Raw genomic sequence first — 20,840 nt, forward strand, 5'->3', positions numbered from 1 at the left:
ATGGACTCTCTTGTATGGAATATTTCCATTCTTAAAAGTTTGAAGGTGTGAGAAATGTACAACTTTGTAATGACTTACTGAAAAATTATAAGTTATTGGGTTCTTTTAATTATTGGGGACCAGCATGTAAAAGCAACTAAGTTTTCAGATCTAAAATGATCATGTAGCATTTTCACTTAACACAAGAAGTGGACAGAATATTGAAATAATGGAGCCTAAAAGAATATAAAGGGCTTCCGGGGCTGTGATAAACTGCATGCTTTTTGATTAAAAGGATATTACTTCTCTCATCTTTGCTTTTTCTCCCCAGACTGTGAAAGCACTAAACCACTTAAAAGAAAACTTGAAAATCATTCACAGAGGTGGGTAGGAATTATTTTTTATAGATTAGAAATTAACCTATAAAATTTCCTTAATAGGAAAACATTATTGAAAATTACAGTGTCACTGTCTAAGCTTTCCTGAAATACTTGTGTTTTTAGCAAAACATATGTATCCTAACACTATTGTTATTTTTTCCCTAAAACTTTATTAATTTAAGGTATTTTTTCCTTTGGGATTCTATAAATTTCAGCTTAGCTTATTCATATATTGAGTTTAGAAATTGAAATAGATTTTGCTGCAAGTTGTTAGTACTCTTATTTGAAAAACACTTATTCATTTGCTTGATAGATAATGTTTCTCTGTGTCTACAAATGGGCAGGAAGATGGTCCTGGGGACATTCAAATGATTTGGAGGATGTTACCTTGAGCATTTTATTTTTACATATGTATGTATGTATTTATGTTTATTTTTGAGAGAGAGAGAGAGAGAGAGAGAGCATGAGCAGGGGAGGGGCAGAGAGAGGGAGACACAGAGCCCGATGTGGGGCTTGAACCCACAAGCTGTGAGATCATGACCTGAACTGAAGCTGGATGCTCAACCGACTGAACCACCCAGGTGCCCCCCTTGAGCATTAAAAAAAAATGTTGTTTTTTTTTTTTTTAATGTTTATTTTTGAGCAAGAGAGAGAGAGAGCGCAAGACGGGGAGAGGCAGAGAGAGAGGGAGACACAGAATCTGAAGCAGGCTCCAGGCTCTGAGCTGTCAGCATAGAGCCTGATGTGGGGCTCAAACCCATGAACTGCGAGATTATGACCTGAGCCGAAGTCAGACGCTAAACCGACTGAGCAACTCAGGCCCCTCGACCCTCTGGAGCATTTTAAAGTCATGTTACTGTCCCTTTCAGGTGTTTCTTCTTTACTTTAGAAGATTTTTTTGAAAATAGAGAGAGATGCTTTGATTGTTACTGTACATTGAAATTCATCTAAAGCATTTGTATTTGCATGAACAGTGATCTTGGCCTTGTTAGACACAGGTCCAAATGTAAACATTTGATGTAGATTTATTGGAAGTCGGGGGGAATCACGAAATTAATTCAGCAAACAGATTTCACAGTTGCTCTATTTATTACTATGCTAGACTCAGGGCCGTGTGGCGGTGGCTTTGAAGAAGCGGCCAAGGTCACTCTCCTCACGAAACTCGTCATGGACAAATCCAGGACAGTACATGGCACTGTGTGGTTCAGCCGAACAGTAAATAGGACAGAAAGTAGAAGGTCGTATTCAGAACAGCGGAAAACCTTGCACTCTAGGAAACATGGTGTCTAGTGCTTAAAGAAATTAACAATTGGGGCATTTGTTTAAGTCACTTTCATTTGGCGTTGACTCAGGACCGCTGAAATTAGTTAACCTTGAACATCAGCATATGTTGTATTATCAGGAATAATTTTGCGTGGCTTAATGTTTGTTAAAAAATAACAGGAGGTAGGCTTCTTATTTCCTCTTTTGGCCTAAAATCATGTAGGGTTAGGTCGCTAACCAAAATTATTTTGTTCTTGTTCATCTCGTTCTCGTTTTGGGATTTTTTTTTTTGGCTGTATTTTGCGCCTATGAGAGTATCCCCTTTAGGGCATTTAACAGTTACCTCGAGGATACTCGCCAATCACAGTGAAGCACTAAGACAGTGCCAGAGGAGTAGCTGAACGAGAGGAGTAGCTGAATGAATGGGAAAAGCTTCAAAAATAACTTCGGTTTTCCTATTAATAAATGAAATGATGAGTTTATAGCAGTCTCTTTTTTCTTTGTTTTTTTTTTTTTTTTTAATTTTACTTTTGAGAGAGAAAGACACACACACAGCGTGAGTGGGGAAGGGGCAGAGAGAGGGAGACTCAGAATCCGAAGCAGGCTCCAGGCTCTAAGCTGTCAGCGCAGAGCCTGACGCAGGGCTCAAACCCACAGAGTGCGAGATCATGACCTGAGCTGAAGTCGGACGCTCAACCGACTGAGCCACCCAGGCTCCAAGTCCCAGCCCGAAGTCTCTTTTTTTCTTATCCATTATGATCAGTTAGCTTTTTTGCTGTAGTTAAGAGTGCTTTTGGTTATGAGTAACAGAAAATCCTGATAACTGCCTTAAACTTCACGCAAATTCACCATCTGTCCTGACAAGTCGAAGGGTAGGGTGGCTCCAAGCCCAGTATGTTTAGGGTTCAAGTTCCCTTCTTTTGACTCCACCCTTCTTAATATGTTGGCTGTGTCCTCAGGGTGCTAACTGCCACAGCAAGTCCCCAGCGTCACATGTGGATGTGACAGCCTCTTGGAGAAGCTCTTTCTCTTCCCGTTTGGCTATTTTAGGAGCTGGGAAATCTTCCTTCTCTCTCTCCAGTGTTTTCTCTTGTCTCATTCACCAGAATTGCTTCATGCCCTTGCCTCAACTGGTTACTGGTGAGGAACGACCCTGATAAGTTTGGACCAGTCAGGCCCCAGTTTGGGAGGTGTGGTTAGAGCTACACAGAGGAGGATAGATGCCTCAATAAAATCAAATGTAGATTCCGTTAGAAGGGATGGGCTGGTTAGGATGGACGTTTGATAGGCGTCAGCCTTGTCAGTGCTGGTAAGAGACCTTTTCTGGACTTTTCTGTAGCTCTCCTTCTTCTGAGTTATAGACAGACATTTTTTGTATCTCATCTTTTTTATCCTTGCTTTTTATTCATTGAGATTTGATAGTGATAATGCAATGGATAGAAGCATTGAGACAGGGATAGAGAATTAGTGAGCAAAGGGGGAGAATTGGCCAGACAGTGGGTCTAGCACATTCTGGCAGTGAGTTCATTGTCCGTGAGGAAGGGGTGAAAATCCAGGGGCCAGTTTGGCAAGACCATAAAACTCAGAGAACCAAATGGAAGGGATTTGGCTTTCTCAAATTTACAGGACAGCAGACACACACCTTGGAAGGGGTGAAAATGAAAATGAATCTGGTTTCTCAAGGATGACTCAAAGGATTAGTCGGGGGGAAACTTGATGAAGTCAGCTAAGGTCAGAAAAATCTCTTAAGGAGGAATAATTACTAAGTGGATACGTATCATTTATTGAGTACAAATAAAGTTCAGGTACTGCATCCGGTGTTTTCACGTCCAGAGCCCTGTGAATTAATGATTATTTTCGTTTGGTAGATGAGGAAGTTGTAGCTGCTGAGAGAGTCGACTAGCTTGCCCCAGGTCACATTGTGAATTTTGGACCCAGATTTTGAGTCTTTGCTTCTTTGGTCCAAAAGCTGTGGTTTTGAGGTAGACTGGATTGGATACTTTTCTAAGTTAGATGAAGCTTGACTTTATAACTAAATTGTGGCTGTATAATTCGCGTAGTTTGCGTGTGGGTGGATAGTCTTTGCCATCCTGTAAGGTAGCTTGGTTTGCTCTTGTAGGTTAAATTCATTCTTTGTATTTTGACCAGTAAGTAATGAATTTGAAACAGGTAAATGAATGTAAGTCTTTTGATATAAACAAAGAAAGCATTATAGAATGCCTACATTTACTGTGAAACATTTCTGAGCCTGCATTTGTAAGCATTGGCATTCAGAGTATTCTTTCCTCATTTTCCTCCTTTTAAATACCTGAATTTTAAGGACTTGATCACTTGCATTATCTAAAGTTTTTCAGTAATTTTGCTTAACGTGCTTTAGAATATAGCTCATTTGACCGTTCACTTGTATGCGGAATGACCTCTCTCTCTCCCTTGCAGATATCAAACCTTCCAATATTCTTCTGGACAGGAGTGGGAATATTAAGCTCTGTGACTTTGGCATCAGTGGACAGCTGGTGGACTCCATTGCCAAGACAAGAGATGCCGGGTGTAGGCCATACATGGCAGTAAGTACGAAGGCCAGATCTTCCTGCTTGGTAGTCTTTGCCCCGAGATCCCCTGCCCTTTGGTGCTCTCCTTCTCAGGGGTCTGACACTGGTCAGCAGTTTTACCATACTGGAATATTTTCCTCTTCCCTAAGAGCCAAATTCAGGTTCTAGCTTCTCCATGGAACTATGAAATTGTCCCAGTGAGTTCCTGTTTCCTTGTCTTCCTCTATTCCACTAACCCCCAGGTGGTTCTCAGAAGGCCTCTCTGCTTCCCGCGCCCCCTATGCTCTCTTGACTGTCGTAGATAACATTGTAGGGTCAGGGATACTATGGATCTTGTGTCCACATCATCCGTTAACACATGGAGAAAGTGTCCTGGGCCACCCAGTGACGCTTTTCTTCCAGTTGGAGAAAAACGGGAGACTGGAGTTCCCAGAGTTCCTAACAGAGCTCACAGTGTCTGGAAGAATCTGAGGCTGTGTTCTGAATATTGTTGGTCCCTTCTTTGGAGGTGGATGAAGCACGCTGACAAATTCAAGGGTAGAGGTCTTGGGCATTTGCCAACTTAGATCCTGTTTGTCCTCGGAGCCAGACTTACACTAGCCAGACTTACACTAGCCATCCACATGGTTCACACTCACCTTATCCGTGTATGTATGCATAGTATGTATGCATATACTGTTCCTACAGGCTGAATTTTCATCTGTATTTGATTGGAAATTCAGTGTCTATGTTTGAAGCGCTTGCCCTAGGTGTTGGTGTCTTCTTTAATGTGGCCGTGGTTCTTTGGGGACCAGCATGCTGCTTGTAAGTGGTGGCATGTGGGTGTGCAGCGTATTGACTCATTCCATTTAGCAGCTTTGGCCGCAGTCTTTATGGACGTGTGTGTGTGTGTGTGTGTGTGTGTGTGTGCGCGCAAAAAGAGATCTTCATTTGCAGTTTGGGCTTTGTGGATGTTGGCTGGGCAGGCAGATTATTGGGAACATTTGGAAGATCTTGCATTCATCATGATAATTAGAGATAAATGGAACAATTTCAAAAGTAAGAAATAAAACATATTAATCACTGAGCATTTGCGAATTCATATAATTTACACATTTAGTAATGATGCCCTGAGAATTAACTAGAAACTGTCACCTTCATTTTTCGGGCTTGTCACAGCACTAAGGTTGACTGAGTACCTTTGCTGTGTAACACTGATGAAAAAAAATTTTTTTTTAAAGATAGTTAAAAATTTCTTTAATGTTTATATTTGAGAGAGAGAGAGAAGGGGAGGGAGGGAGGGAGAGAGAGAGAGAGAGAGAATGAGTGGGGGAGGGTCAGAGAGAGAGGGAGACACAGAATCCGAAGCAGGCTCCAGGCTGTCAGCACAGAGCCTGATGCAGGGCTCGAACTCTGAATGGCGAGATCATGACCTAAGTTGAAGTCAGACGCTTAACTGGCTGAGCCACCCAGGAGCCCCTGTGTAATTTATGCAGGTTTTGCAAAGGTAATTGCAGCACAGCTGAAGCTGAATGTTTGTACTCAGCTGAATGTTTTTTTTTTAATGTTTATTTGTTTTTGAGAGAGAGACAGAGCGTGAGCCAGGGAGGGGCAGAGAGACAGGGAGACACAGAATCCAAAGCAGGCTCCAGGCTCTGAGCCATCAGCACAGAGCCTGACGCGGGGCCCGAACCCACAAGCTGTGAGATCATGACGTGAGCTGAAGTCGGACACTCAACCGACTGAGCCGTCCAGGCGCCCCTGTACTTAGGTGACTTTTAAGAAAGAAGGAGACTTTGAGTCTTTGTGTGGAAATAGGGCTCATAGGCCCAGGAGCTGCACTGCTTTTCATGTCCTGCTAAGCTTCTTCAGCTCTGGAGTCAGCAGGCAGATCATAAACTTCTCCGCCTTTAATCCTTCCTGGACTAAATGAAATGCTTCTGTCCACTCGAGTCTTGTGAGGCCTGTAGATGGGCAGGAGTGTGGTCCACATTAATTTTATTACAAGCCTTAAGGTGGCTTGACTCTTCCTTGATGCATCTTTACATCAGGTATCAGAAATGTATCTTGTCTTTTTTTGTTGTTTTTTAATGTTTATTTTTGAGAGACAGATAGAGATAGAGGGTGAACAGGGGAGGAGCAGACAGCAAGAGGGAGACAGAATCCGAAGCAGGCTCCAGGCTCTGAGCTGTCAGCCCCACACGGGACTGGAACTCATGAACTGCAAGATCATGACCTGAGCCAAAGTCAGATGCTCAAACCGACAGAGCTGCCCAGGCACCCCATAGCTTGTCTTTTTATTTAAGATTTATTATTTTATCTTTGATCTATAGGAATTGTGATTTCTTTTTAGATTATTTATTTATTTTTTTAAATAATTATTTATTTTGGGGAAGGAGCAGAGAGAGGGGGGTAGAGGATCCCAAGCAGGCTCTGTGCTGACAGGCTGATGGGAGCAAGCCCGAAGTGGGGTTCGAGCCCACAAACTGCAAGATTATGACCTGAGCTGAAGTCCGACACTCAATTGAGCCCCATCTTTCTAGATTATTTAATATCATCAAAAGTGTATAAAATGTAGAGTTGAAGCACAAACGTTTCCATAAACCAATAGCTAACCTTTTGCAGCCTCCTCGTCTCCTCATCTAGATGTGCATAAACATAGATGCAGATACACATGTATGTATGTGCTCTGGAGCATTTGAAAGTACGTGGCTGATGAATCTCATTCTAAACACTTCTGCGCAAACCTCCCCAAAAAAGTGCACTTTTCTTTATAACCACAATGTCATCACCACACCCAACACAAAAACCTTAAATGATTAGCAAGAATTTCATAATATCACCTAATATGTACTTCATGCACACATTTCCCAGGAATGTCCCACATTCTGGATTTGTCTGATTATCGGTTCCTTGTGGTTAGTTTCAGGCATTTTCTTTGCATGCTTTGTATTTTTGTGTATGTGAAAAACTGGACATTTTGAATATTATGACATGGTGATTCTGGAACCCAGATTCTTCCCCTCTCCTCATGGTTTGTTTTGTTCCTTGCTATGAGACGTAGCTGTTTCTTTAGAGATTCTTTTTTTTTTTTCTCTAAAGTCTTAACATCTGTGTAATGGGGCTGCCTGGGTGGCTCAGTCGGTTAAGTGTCTGACTTCGGCTCAGGTCATGATCTTGTGGTTTGTGAGTTCGAGCCCTGCGTCAGGCTCTGTGCTGACAGCTCAGAGCCTGGAGCCTGCTTCAGATTCTGTGTGTCCCTCTCTCTCTGCCCCTCCCCTGCTCACACTGTCTGTCTGTCTCTCTCAAAAATAAATAAACATTAAAAAAATTAAAAAGAAAAAGTCCGTATAATAAATCCTATGTGGTCTCTGATGTCTCTTTTCCTAGCTTGTGTTCAGCTAATGTTTTGACAGTTTTGTTTTTTGTTTTCCTTAGTTTTTGTTTTGCTTGTTTCCTTTCGGATACCAGTATCCAAAAAGAAAAGAAAAAACAATCCATAAAGAAAACAAAGGGAAGGAAACCCACACAACTACTGGAGCCCTTGCAGATGGCTTTTGTGCTGGGGCCTCCCCTCCGATGCTCAGCCCCTCCATTCACATATCTGCTTTCCCTTTCACTTCCTACCTGCCCTTGGCCTGTCCTCTGGTCTTTCTGAGTGCGGGTCCCCCACTGGGCATGCACCTGGCTTTCTAAACTTCCCAGCATGCACGGGGGAGTGTGAATGGCTTCATTTTCCAAAGAAACTCTGCCGTCTACTCTTCCTGCCACATCTCTGGGGGTCTCATGTTTGTCTCAGTCCTTATCTTCTGCACCGGCCATCCGCAAGTCACGCGTTTGCCTTACAGTGTTTTTGAGGCGCGTCCTCTGACGTTATGCCGTGAGCGAGTCCCCAGGTGGGCAGGACGAAGGCAGGCCCCACGGCCCATTCTCCATCGCTCCCCGGACAGGTTGGAACAGACCAACTCACTTCTTCTTGATTAAGGTCTGCTCTGCTTCCTCTTCCCTCTGGACCCAGAGTCTAGGGTCTGAGACCCGGGATCTGCCGTCCGTAAGACAGCTTTTGAGCTGGAGCAAGGACAGGGGCAAGGTCGAGTGGAAATGCTGCAGAGGTTTCTTATCATTTTTGAGTTGGATTTTCTTGATTCATTGTTTGCTTGGTTGCTATAAACTTTTTAAAAATATGTTTATTTATTTATTTTTGAGAAAGAGAGAGCATAAGTTGGGGAGGGGCAGAGAGAGAGAGAGAGAGAGAGAGAAAGACAGAGCATGAGCGGGGGTGGGGGGCAGAGAGAGAGGGAGACCCAGAATCTGAAGCAGGCTCCAGGCTCTGAGCCGTCAGCATGGAGCCCGACGTGGGGCTCGGACTCACAAACTGTGAGATCATTCCTGAGCTGAGGTTGGATGCTTACCTGACTGGGCTACCCAGGCACCCCTGGTTCCTATAAACTTTTGATTCTTTAACCCCAGAATTCTGACAAGGTTGGTTATTTTTTTGCTTTATTTTTTCATGTTTCTTTGGAAGGATGCTCCCTTGGATTTGCCTGCTCTGTCGTTTTCGCTGTTGTCAGTCTATGTATCGTTTTCAGTGAAGGCCATGTTCTGAACACTCATCTTGTTCAGAAAACTGGGAGACTGTGTAGAGTGGCTTTTTAAAAATTTTGCATCTGGATGACATGTTATAGGTAGTTTGTCAAAAAAGCGTTCTGGGACCCAATGACTGGGAATCGCTGTATGCTATTTTAAGGGTTTAGATACATCATGTATGTTAGCACACTAATTAAAAATGCTGAGAAAAATCTCAGTGAAGAAACAGCTTTTCTAAACTTAGCATTCCCCTGATATTTGTCAGTGGAACCCACTTTATTTTGTGGCTTGCCTGTTAATAACCGGAAAGCAGTTTATTCAGGAGTGTTGTTAAGGATGTAATGGTCTCAGTTAGGCTTTTCAGTCGGGAAGAAAAGAAATTTTCTTCGAGGTCGTTAGCTATTGCTTTGACGGCTTATCAATCCGTCTCATTCCAGTTCTTCTTGGTTTAAAAATTGAAGACTTCAAACCACAGTGAGGCCCCACCCCACACATCCACTAGGATGGCCAGAATCCCCAAGTCAGATACTAATAAGTGTTAATGAAGGTGTGGAGAACTTGGAGCCGTCAACAGCCGTCCCGCTGTTGGTGGGAGAGTAAGATGATACGGCCACTTTGGAAAAAGATCCTGGCAGGTCCTCAAACATTTCAGTGCAGAAGTTACGGTAAACTGGACTCCCAGGTATATCCCTGACAGCAATGAAAGCCCACGTCCATAAAACTCGCACATGAATGTTTGCAGCACATAACGACATGAATGTGTAATACCCAAAAGGCAGAAATAACCCAAATGTGCCCCAGTGGGTGAATGGGCACACAAAATGTGGTCTGGGTCGACTAGTGGACTCGTGCCCCGTCTCAAACCAAAATGAAATACTGACACATGTTACGATATGGATAAACCTTGAAGACATTACGCTAAGTGGCAGAAGCCAGTTATAAAAGATTACATGCTGTATGGTTCCATTTATACGTAAGTGCAGAAAAAGGAAACCTGTAGGGACAGAAAGTAGATTAGTAGGTCTGGCGTGGGGGGGTAGTTGTGGTACCGTGAGGGGGCGATGGCCAGAAGTGCGGGGCGGGGGGAAGGTTCTACAAGTGACCTTGGTCATGGTCGCGCAGCTCTGGGAATACATGAGCAACCCGTGATTCGAGTGCTTCAAATGGGTGGGTCGGATGCTGTATGGATTCCATCTCAGGAAACCCGTTTCAAAACCAATGGAAGGCTGCCGTTGTTTGAGTCAGTACTGAGACTGCGGCTGGTGCACCCAGCCCTGGAGAATTGTGACTTCACAGACATCAAGCTTAGGAAACAACGGTCCATGGGCAACCCTGCTGCCACCTTTGCACATGGGGATTTGTGGCTGAGCAACCAGTGCTCTTTCTTTCTGTAGCAGTTTGAAGGCTTATTTCTGAATGTCAGCTAACAACTCCTCCCTCCCCCCCATCCTCCCCCTGCCCCTGCATAATCTTGGGTGTTAAGTCCATGATGGTTTTCTTCTAAGGAGAGCTTTTTACTCTAATTTTAAATATAGTAAAGATTCTCCCCCCCCTCCCCATTCAAGGTTACAGTGTAACCTTGACTTTAGGAGTAGAACCCAGTGATTCATCACTTACATATAACACCCAGTGCTCATCCCAGCAAGTGCCCTCCTTAATGTCCATCACCCATTTAGCCCATTCTCCCACCCAACACCCACCAGGAACCCTCAGTTTGTTCTCTGTATTTAAGAGTCTCATGGTTTGCCTTCCTCTCTGTTTTTATCTTATGTTTCCTTCCCTTCCCCTATGTTCATCTGTTTTGTTTCTCAAATTCCACATATAAGTGAAATCCTACAATATCCGTCTCTCTCTGACTTATTTTGCTTAGCATAACACCCTCCACTTCCATCCACATTATTGCAAATGGCGAGATTTCATTCTTCTTCACCGCCGAGTAGTGTTCCATTGTGTGTGTGTGTGTGTGTGTGTGTGTATACAAACACATACCATATCTTCTTTATCCCTTCATCAGTTGATGCACATTTGGGCCCTTTGCATAATTTGCCTATTTTTGATAGCACTGCTATAAACATTGGGGTGCATGTGCCCCTTCAAATCAGCATTTTTGTATCCTTTGGATAAATTCCTAGTAGTGCATTTGCTGGGTCGTAGGGTAGTTCTATTTTTAATTTTTTTGAGAACCTTCCATACTGTTTTCCAGAGTGGCTGCACTAGCTTGCATTCCCACCAACAGCGTAAGAGGGTTCCCCTTTCTCCGCATCCTCGCCAACATCTGTTTTTTCCTGAGTTGTTCATTTTAGCCATTCTGACAGGTGTGAGGTGGTATATCATAGTTGTTTTGATTTGTATTTCCCTGATGATGAGTGATATTGAGCATCTTTTCATGTGTCTGGTACCCATCTGGATGTTTTCTTTGGAAAAGTGTCTATTCATGTCTTCTGCCCATTTCTTCACTTCAAATTATGTTTTTAGGTGTTCAGTTTGGCAAGTTCTTTATAAATTTTGGATACTAACCCTTTATCCGATATATCACTTGCAAATATCTTCTCTCATTCTGTCAGTTGCCTAATAGTTTTTACCTAGCAAAACATTTTGGAATATTCAGGAAAAGATTCCAGATCTGATTTTTTTTCTCCCTTGGTGTATGTGTGTATATGTATGTGTGTGTGTGTGTGTGTGTGTGTGTGTGTGTGTGTGTGTATGTACATACATATATATGTACACACATATATATATATATGGTGGATGTATGTGTGTGTGTGTGTGTGTGTGCGCACACACACACACACACACACACACTCCCAAAGGAGGCGTATATGTCACTTTTTCTGTTTGTACACATAACTTTGAGACACACAGCTTATCCCCAGTGGCTTGATATTTCACTTCCTGGTGACTTTGAAATCCCATTGTATTATGCCTGTTTTTTTAAATGTTCAGTGAAATAACTCCACGTTTGAAGAACTCTACCATTGATAGTGTTGCAAATGTGTTTCTTATTGGAAGATTATGTCCTTGTTTGATATGTTAAAAATAAAGTACAGACTAGGAAAGTGGAGAATTAATTACCCATCGTTCATTCATAAAGGGAAAAAATTGTTCTGTGAGTATATATCCCGCTACATTTTTATGTAAATGAAATCCTATGACACTTCTGCTTTTCGTCTGCTCCGTAGGCATTTGCAGGCGTGTTTCCAGGTCGATGCACCTTCATGTATAATGAATTTAGCCACTAGACATGAACTGACTTTCTATTTTTGCCTGCTTGTGATTTTTTAGTTTTTTGTTATTATCTTCTTCTAATTTTTAAAAAATGTTTATTTTTGAGAGAGACAGAGATAGAGCATGAATGGGGGAGGGGCAGAGAGAGGGAGACACAGAATCTGAAACAGGCTTCAGGCTCTGTGCTTTCAGCAGAGTTTGAACTCTCAGACTTGCGAGATCATGACCTGAGCCGAAGTCGGACGCTGAACTGAGCCACTCAGGCGCCCCTAGTTGTTTTTCTAAATACTGCTGCAGAAATTTTTAAGCTGTGTCTTCGCACAACTCTTTCGTATCTTTCCTTGGCTATATATGAAAGGATCACACTTCTCAAGACCTTTGGGGAAACGATATATGATTAAAATGGTGTGTTTTTTCAGTAGGTGTCATTCTGCATTAGAGTGTTACAGCTTTATCTTTGTGGAGTTGGTAGGCCAGAATGGGATTTGTTAAAAAAACTTCAAAGGGGGGGGCGCCTGGGTGGCTCAGTCGGTTAAGCGGCCGACCTCGGCTCAGGTCACGATCTCGCGGTCCGTGAGTTCGAGCCCCGCGTCGGGCTCTGTGCTGACAGCTCAGAGCCTGGAGCCTGTTTCAGATTCTGTGTCTCCCTCTCTCTGACCCTCCCCCGTTCATGATCTGTCTCTCTCTGTCTCAAAAATAAATAAACGTTAAAAAAAAAAAACTTCAAGGGGTTCTTCTTACATATTTCAAAATTATTGAGAAAGTTAAATACTTTTGTATTTTTTCCTATATTTGGCCACTTTTCTGTATTATCCTTTGCCAGATTTTCTATTAGGATGCCAGTCTTTTGTACTGATGTATAATATAATGAGGACTTCTGTCTTTTCTTGTTAGGTTTCGTATGTTTTCCCAGAAGTTGTCATTTGTCTTTAAATCCTACAAATTTTTGATTGAATTATAGAAATAGAAAATTTCAATGTGGTTAGCTTATCAGGGTTACCGTTACGGTTTCTGGCTCTTAGCATATCTTGAAAGGTTTTCCTGGTGCCGAGATCAGAAACGGTTGTAGACTCACATTTCAGTACCTAAGTTTAGGCTTTTGTTTTTTTACTTCTCAGGTAAAAAAAAAAAAAAAAAATTTTTTTGTTTTGTTTTTTCAAGTAATCTCTACACCCAAATGGGGCTCGAAATCACAACCCCAAGAGTCACATGCCCCTCCCAGTAAGCCAGGTGCCCCTAACATTTCAGGTTTTTAATCCTGATGTAGTCAGGATTAGTGAATTATCAGGGGAAAGAGTGTGACTTTTCTCCCCACAAATGATTAGTCATGAATTTTTAAAACTTTTTACTTATTTTTCTCAATTCAAGATAATTAGCATACAGGGGTGTTGGTCTCATTGTACAATGTAATGTACAATATGATGACTCAGCAGTTCTATGCATTACTCACCGCTCATTGTGACAAGTGCATTGTTAATCAAACCCCCTCACCCATAAAATAAAAATTATATATATATTTTTTTTTTTAATTTTTTTTTTTTTTCCAACGTTTATATATTTTTGGGACAGAGAGAGACAGAGCATGAACAGGGGAGGGGCAGAGAGAGAGGGAGACACAGAATCGGAAACAGGCTCCAGGCTCTGAGCCATCAGCCCAGAGCCCGACGCGGGGCTCGAACTCACGGACCGCGAGATCGTGACCTGGCTGAAGTCGGACGCTTAACCGACTGCGCCACCCAGGCGCCCCTAAAAATTATATTTTTAATTATCTGATTATTCAAATTCCATTGTTCAGAATCAGTACTCTTGTACTAAATCCTTGGATTTGGGACTGTTTCTGGACTGTGTTGTATCCTCTTTCTGTATGTTTCATATGAATAGTGTATCATTATTAAAAATAGCAGGAATTGTATTGGCATTTCATTAGAGTCTTAAATTCCTTTGGTTACTGCATTTTTATATTATTTAGTCCTCCCAGTGAAGAATACTTTGTTTCTATTTGCTCAAGTTATCTTACTGTCTGTTAATTTTTCCTTCTTAACTGGCTGCACACATTTCTTAATAAATTCTTTAAAATATTGTTGTCCATTCTGGGAATGCGTGGGTGGCTCAGTCAGTTAAGCATCTGACTTAGGCTCAGGTCGTGACCTCACGGTGCATGAGTTCAAGCCCCGCCTTGGGCTCTCTGCTGTCAGCACAGAGCCTGCTTCGGATGCTCTGTCTCTTTCTGTCTCTATTTCAAAAATAAATAAACTTAAAAAAATTTTTTTTGTTGTCCATTCTGAATACTTGTCTATACCCACTGTCTGTCCTTTTTCTCCTTTTATTCTTTCTGTCCCCATTCTTATGGGTTCTTTTACCCCCATCACTCAATGACATCACTGCTGTCATTAGAGCAATCACCATCTTTTTTGTTGCTGAAGCCCATGGTCAGTTTGGAGCCATAACCTTCCTTAATTTTCCTGGGATGTTGAAAATACTATGTTCTTGAAGACTTTGTCTCTTGGTTTCCATGACATTTATGTGCTCTTGGCTACCTTCCTGACTGGCCCCTCTCTCCTGGGTCTCTAGGGCCTTCTCATCTTCCTGATCTCTTTTATTTTGGTATGCCCCAGGGCTGAGTATTCAGTCTCTTTTTTTCCCTTAACTACCCAAACTCTTCTAGTGAGTCCATCATCCAGTCTTAGGGATTAATACTTTCTTTGTCTCTGTTCCGTGATGTACAGCTTCTGTCACTTAGTAGATGCTTGGGGATGATGAGTGCCCATACATTTCTTACTGTCCACACCTCACTTGTAAACCCCAAAATTACATGTCTGGTTTCCTACTTTCTATTACTTCTTAGATCCCACAGAAGTTGCACGTATAATAAGTTTATTCCCAAGCTCTTGACCTCATCATATCACTCCTCTGCTCCCTACAAAATCTGGGAGCTGCCTCCCCTTCCCCAGTTTCTCTATATTTCAGTAAATACTTACCCGTCTTTCCAGTTGCTCAAGGCACAGACTTTAGAGTTTTATTTCCTTCCTCTTCATACTCTATATCCTGTCCATAAGCAAATGCTGTCTGCTTTACTTTCAAGGCATAGAACCTGCTCTCTTTTGAAAACAACTAGTGTTCCTTTAAAGAAAAAACGGGGGTGGTGTCCCTGGGTGGCTCAGTCTGTTAAGCGTCCAACTGCGGCTCAGGTCATGATCTCATGGTTCCGTGAGTTCAAGCCCTGTGTCGGGCTCTGTGCTGACAACTCAGAGCCTGGAGCCTACTTCGGATTCTGTGTCTCCCTCTCTTTCTGCCCCTGTCCCGCTCACAATCTGCCTCTATCTCTTAAAAATAAATAATAAAACATTAAAAAAAAAATGTTTAAACCACCAGTGAGTGTTTCTTGGTCCGGCCACTGGCATGTCTCGCCTGCCTGATTGCTCTAGTCTCTAGAATGGTCTTCCGCTTAACCTTGCTCTAGTAGTCTGTGCTTCATGTAACAGCTGGTTACCCTCTCTGACCATTGTTAAATTATGCCATCTCTCTGCTTAAAACTCATCCCCGAATCCTCATAATGGGCCTAGAAGGCTCTATATGATCTGGCCCTCAACTGTCATTCAGAATTGTCCACACGTTACCTTCTGCCTTGCTTGCCACACTCTGGCCACCACACCGACCTCTGTGTTCCACGTGCATCTGGAGGATGTTCCTACCTGGGGGTCTTTTCCTTTCTCCCTTGAACTCTCTCCTCTGTGAATATTTTTAACGTTGGCGGTCTTTCACTTCAGTTAGGTCTTGGAGCAGATGCCATGTGCTTGGCTAGTCCTTCCTGGACCACCACATCTGACCTGTTCCTCTCATCTCCTTGACCCCACTTTGCTTCATAACCCTCATCACCACCTGATTCTTTGTTTTTGTTTTGTGTGTGTTTTGTATTTTGTATGTGTATATGTGTCTCCTGACTAGATTGTGAGCCCTTTGAGACCCCCATCTTTGCTTTTTTTTTTTAGAATTTATTTTTTTTTTAATTTTTTTTTTTTTTTTAACATTTATTTATTTTTGAGACAGGGAGAGACAGAGCATGAACGGGGGAGGGCCAGAGAGAGAGGGAGACACAGAATCCGAAACAGGCTCCAGGCTCCGAGCTGTCAGCATAGAGCCCAACGCAGGGCTCGAACTCACGGACCGCGAGATCGTGACCTGAGCCGAAGTCGGACGCCCAACCGACTGAGCCACTCAGGCGACCCTAGAATTTATTTTTAAGCAACCTGGAGCCAACATAGGGCTCGAACTCACAACCCTGAGATCAAAAATAGCGTGTTCTGACTGAACCAGCCAGGCGCCCCAAGACCTTATTCTTTATTTAGTTGGCTCCCTGCTATATTCTTGGGTGCTAAGACAGTTTTTTGTTGCTATTTTAAATGTCACATAATGTGTTTTCCTAACATTGCTGATATACAGGGAAGCTATTTAGATGACTATGTTAATTTTATAACCAGCCAAAGTACTAATCTGCCTCATTTTTGAATTTGAATTGATCTCAGATGGTACTCAAAGTACCATTCTGCAAATAATTTTTGCCTTGGCTCTCCTTCTATTGATTGATATTTCTTATACATTTGTATGTATTTACTTTTCTCATACTTCTAGATCAGTACTGAATGGCAGTATTGATTGTACGATTCTCATGTTTTTTCTCACTTGAAACCAAATACTTTTTTTCTGATTAAAGTCTGTGCATTTCTGTGTGTGTACGTGTGTGTGTGTGTGTGTGTGTGTGAGAGAGAGAGAGAGAAAGAGAGAGAGAGAGAGAGAGAGAATGAAGATGAGCATGAATTAGGAACAGCTATTAAAATTTTTATTAAATGCCTTTTTGGTATTAATCATGCCATGAGGAAATGTTTCTCCGTGTGTAGCTACTGGTATCACAAATCATAGTAACATGTTTTCTGCGGTTGAACCATTCTGGCCTTCCAGAAGTGATCCCTACATGGCTCATAGTTTACATGTTTAATGTATGTTTACATGTGGTATGGTAATATAATTTCTGCATAAAAGTGTTTAAATGAGATTGGTTCATACTTTATATTATGAAGGTCTTCTATAGGCTATGCTAGCTTTAAAAATCGAATTGGGAAATTTTCCATCTTTAGTTTGTTCATATAGTAAAAAGTTAGTGATCATCTTGTGAATGAAACATATCTTTGATCTCCTTGAGCCCCAAAAAGTTTCCCCAGACTTCAGAACATTTGTGGTGGTATAATTTTCCGTTCTTTGAGACTGAAATCCTTCTGAGCCAGAAGTCTTTGGGGAAAGGTAGATGATTCTTCAAAATCTGTGAGGTTTTACTATTTCCTCAGCATCAGATGCATGTGGGCGTGTGTGAACGTGTACATGTATTCACATACGTATTTTTGTTTTCTTAGTTGGTTTTATTTATTTATTTATTTATTTATTTATTTATTTAGAGGGTACAAGCTAGGAAGAGGGGCAGAGGGAGAGACAGAGAGACTCTTAAGGAGGCTCTATGCTGAGTGCAGAGCCCAATGCGGGGGTCGATCTCACGACTGTGAGATCATGACCTGAGCCACCATCAAGAGTTGGACACTTAACTGAGCCATCCGGGTGCCCCCTTAGGTTTTTAAATATTAGTTTTAAGAACTGCTTATTGGAATGTTTTTTAGTAGCCAGGTGTGTGGTAGTTTAAAAAGATGTCCACAATTTCCTTAATACACCTCCCTTTATAAGGTGGAGACTAAGTACTGCCTGATGTATGGGCCGAACTTAGTGAGTCACTCCTAATGAGAGCATATGGCAGAAAGGACAGGGTGTCCTTTCCGAGAGCAGGCCGTATAAAAACACTGTAGCTCCTTCTTTCTTTCTTGGATTGCTCACTTTGGGGGAAGCCAGCTGCCATGTTGTGAAGACGCTTGGGTAGCTTTATGAAGAGACTCGTGTGGTGAGGAATTAAGCCTTCCTGCCAGGAACCCGGTGAATGAGCTTAGTGCCAAATCTTCCAGAACCCAGAAAAGCCTTAAGTCTTAGTTGACATCTTGACCTCAGTCATGAGATAACCCGAGTCAGAACCGCCCATCAAAGCTATTCCCTGAATCATGACTCACAGAAACCGTGTATAATATTTGTTGTTTTAAGCTATTCAGTTTTGGGATAATTTGTTATACATCATAGCTAACCAGTACAAAGAGTTTCATTGATTTCTTTTTAATTTCCTGACTTATTTCTTATCAAAGCTTTTTGGCCCATACGTTTCTGCCTTTTGAGACATATTAAGATTCTTTTTAGCATGATAAATGATCAATCAAATGTGAAATATTGGAAAAGACCTGTATTATTAATTACATATACGTAACACCTCTTTTTTGCCTCTTTAATACAAACAAATTGAGAAGGATTAGTTCAAAATGTGTAACATTCAGTTGTCAGTTTCTTCTTATTTCTTGGTTTTTATTTTATATGTTTGCATACAAAGTAACTTGTGTATTTATTGTTATATATGTTTTTGGATATAAAATTATTTTATCTTTTTTTTTTTTTTTTTTTTTTTTTTTGCTATTTTTGTTAATGTGACATATCCTCTAAGTTGATGTTTTCCTTTATACTTCTGGCAAGCTTTTTGTTTTTCAAACCTATGCTTCGATTTTAGATTCAGGATGCTGGGTCTTTAACTTCTTGAATCTTAAATATCTACTCCTCTCAATGAATAACTTTTAGATGTTAAAAATAGTACACTTGGAAGTAAAGAAGGAACATGTCAAAATGTATTTAACTCATTGGGAAGAGCACTGGGCGGGTAGGATGCTGAAACTAGCATAAAAGCATTTGTGTCATTTAGTATTTACAGTCACTGAGGAAAGAACGAGATGGCCCATCCAAATAAGATGCTGCTAATTATCTCCGGGTCAATGAAGAAGTAACGTTGGGGGTTACGGGACAGAAATCATTTGCATCCCTAATGGACAAAAATATACACGTAATCCTGTAACTGAAGCGGCCCTAATGAATAAAAAATATCAAGCAAACTGAAAAGGGCAGTTAAAAAATCCTTGGGTTGGCCCCAGTGTGAGTGAAAGGAAATGGAATCCTTTTTTGACATATTCACAGGAGTTGGGGAAGTTTTCACGACACACACATGCTAGAAACATAGAGCAGTTTCAGAATGACCTGCCCCCCAAGACCACAAATGGTACCCATTTTAAGTGCACACTTTGAATTTTGACAAATGACTGCTCGTCAGTCAGGAGAGGAAGATGTCTGTTACCGAGAAAAGATCCTCGGTCCTGTTTTCTGTGCGTGCAGTTGGATTTTCTCATCCCGGAGATTCATCCAAATGCAATCTCACGCCGTGTTCTTGTCTGGCCGCTGCCTTTCTCTAGCGCGATGTGCTGAAGAGGTAGCTGTCCTGTGGGGTATGTTAGCTCATTCTTGTTATTGCCGAGAAGTTCCCATCGTGTTGGTGGACCACGATTTGTTGTCCACTCACTGGTGCGGATGTTGGCCTTGGCAAGTGCTTCGGCACCTACAGTGCCTCCATTTATTGAGGGCGTTTTGCTGCCAGCCACGTTTTGTGGTTTTCAGTGTAGGAACCCTTGAGCGCCTTTTACGTTTATTCCTAACCGATTCACGGTCCTCGATGCTACTCTTGTAAGTGGAATTTTAAAACCTATCTTCCAGCATGTTTCTGTTGTCATAGATAAATACAGATTTGCGTATTTTGACATCACGCCCCGTATCCCTGCTCGTGTTGCTGTTAACTTTAGTAGGGACGGTCTGTGTAAACAGTTACAGAAGTTCAAGTGTCTCTGAGTAAAGGCAGTGGTGTGGTGTTTGGTTTTTTCCTTCCCTCCTTAGCTTTCTAGACTGGCTAGGACCTCCAATATAATGCTGAACAGAAGTCCTATTAGGTGTTAATTAGGAAAAGAGTGTTCCAGATTTCATGGGTAAAAAGTATGACATTTGCTCTTGGTGGTTTTTGGATGCTCTTTATGACATGACGTTTCCTTCTTTTCTCGTAGCATGCTGAGAGTTGAATTGTGAATCTTCTCAGATGTCAATCCTACATTTATGGAGAAGATGGTGTAACATTCCTCCATTTTTCTGTAAATACGGGGCATCACATTGCTTTTCAGGTTTTAAGCCAGTATTTGTATTCCTGAGATAAACACCATTTGGTCATGATTATTATGTGGTTCACATGTTGCTAGATTAGATTTGTCCCTATTTTTGTTAATAGTTTTTGAGTTTGTGTTTATGAGGATTACGAATTGTATCATAATGTCTTTATTATGTTTTACAAGTGAATAAATTGACCTCATAAAATGTTTTCGAAAGAAATTCATGTAAGACTGGTCTTATCTCTCCCTTGCATGGTCGAAAGAGTTCACCAGAACATCTGGGTTCGACTTTACTTCACGGGAAAGTTTTTCATAACAAATTCATTGAAAAAATAGCTTTACGGCTATTCAGATTTCTATTATTATTTTTGATAGGTTTCATTTTCAAAAACTGTGTCCATTTTGTCTGTTTCTGGAAGAACGGCAATGTCCCCCCTTTCGTTCTGATTTCAGTAATTGGGTTATGTCTCCTTTTCTCTCATTGTAGCCAGAAGTTTATCCGTTTTGTTGATCTTTCCGAAGAGTCGGTGTGCATTCCGTTGTCATTTTTGTTGTTTTTGTCTATTTCACATACTTTTCACTCTTCTTTTGATTATTTTTTTTTCTGAGTGGTTTGGCCTTGGTTTGTTCCATTTCAAACTCCTTAAAGCTGTGAGGTTAGGTTTTGATGGCTGGCTGTGTCTTCTCTTCTAGTATTTGCATTTATTCAGTACTATGAATCTCCCCCCTGAATACTGCTTTCGCTGCATTTCCTGAAGCTTCATGAG

The 20,840-nt window shown here is 41.6% G+C and overlaps 1 protein-coding gene across 2 annotated transcripts in view; it reads left to right on the forward strand.

Annotated features, from left to right (window-relative positions):
- The window catches only part of MAP2K4 (mitogen-activated protein kinase kinase 4), a 139,148-nt gene that overhangs the window by 99,198 nt on the left and 19,110 nt on the right, over positions 1-20,840 (forward strand). For both annotated transcript variants that reach the window (XM_045487404.1, XM_045487405.1), the window contains 2 exons: positions 311-362; positions 4,059-4,186. In XM_045487404.1, the coding sequence (XP_045343360.1) occupies positions 311-362; positions 4,059-4,186 (180 nt within the window). The remainder of the gene's footprint in view (positions 1-310; positions 363-4,058; positions 4,187-20,840) is intronic.

The sequence above is a fragment of the Leopardus geoffroyi genome, chromosome E1 (assembly GCF_018350155.1).
Source record: "Leopardus geoffroyi isolate Oge1 chromosome E1, O.geoffroyi_Oge1_pat1.0, whole genome shotgun sequence".
NCBI lineage: Eukaryota > Metazoa > Chordata > Mammalia > Carnivora > Felidae > Leopardus > Leopardus geoffroyi.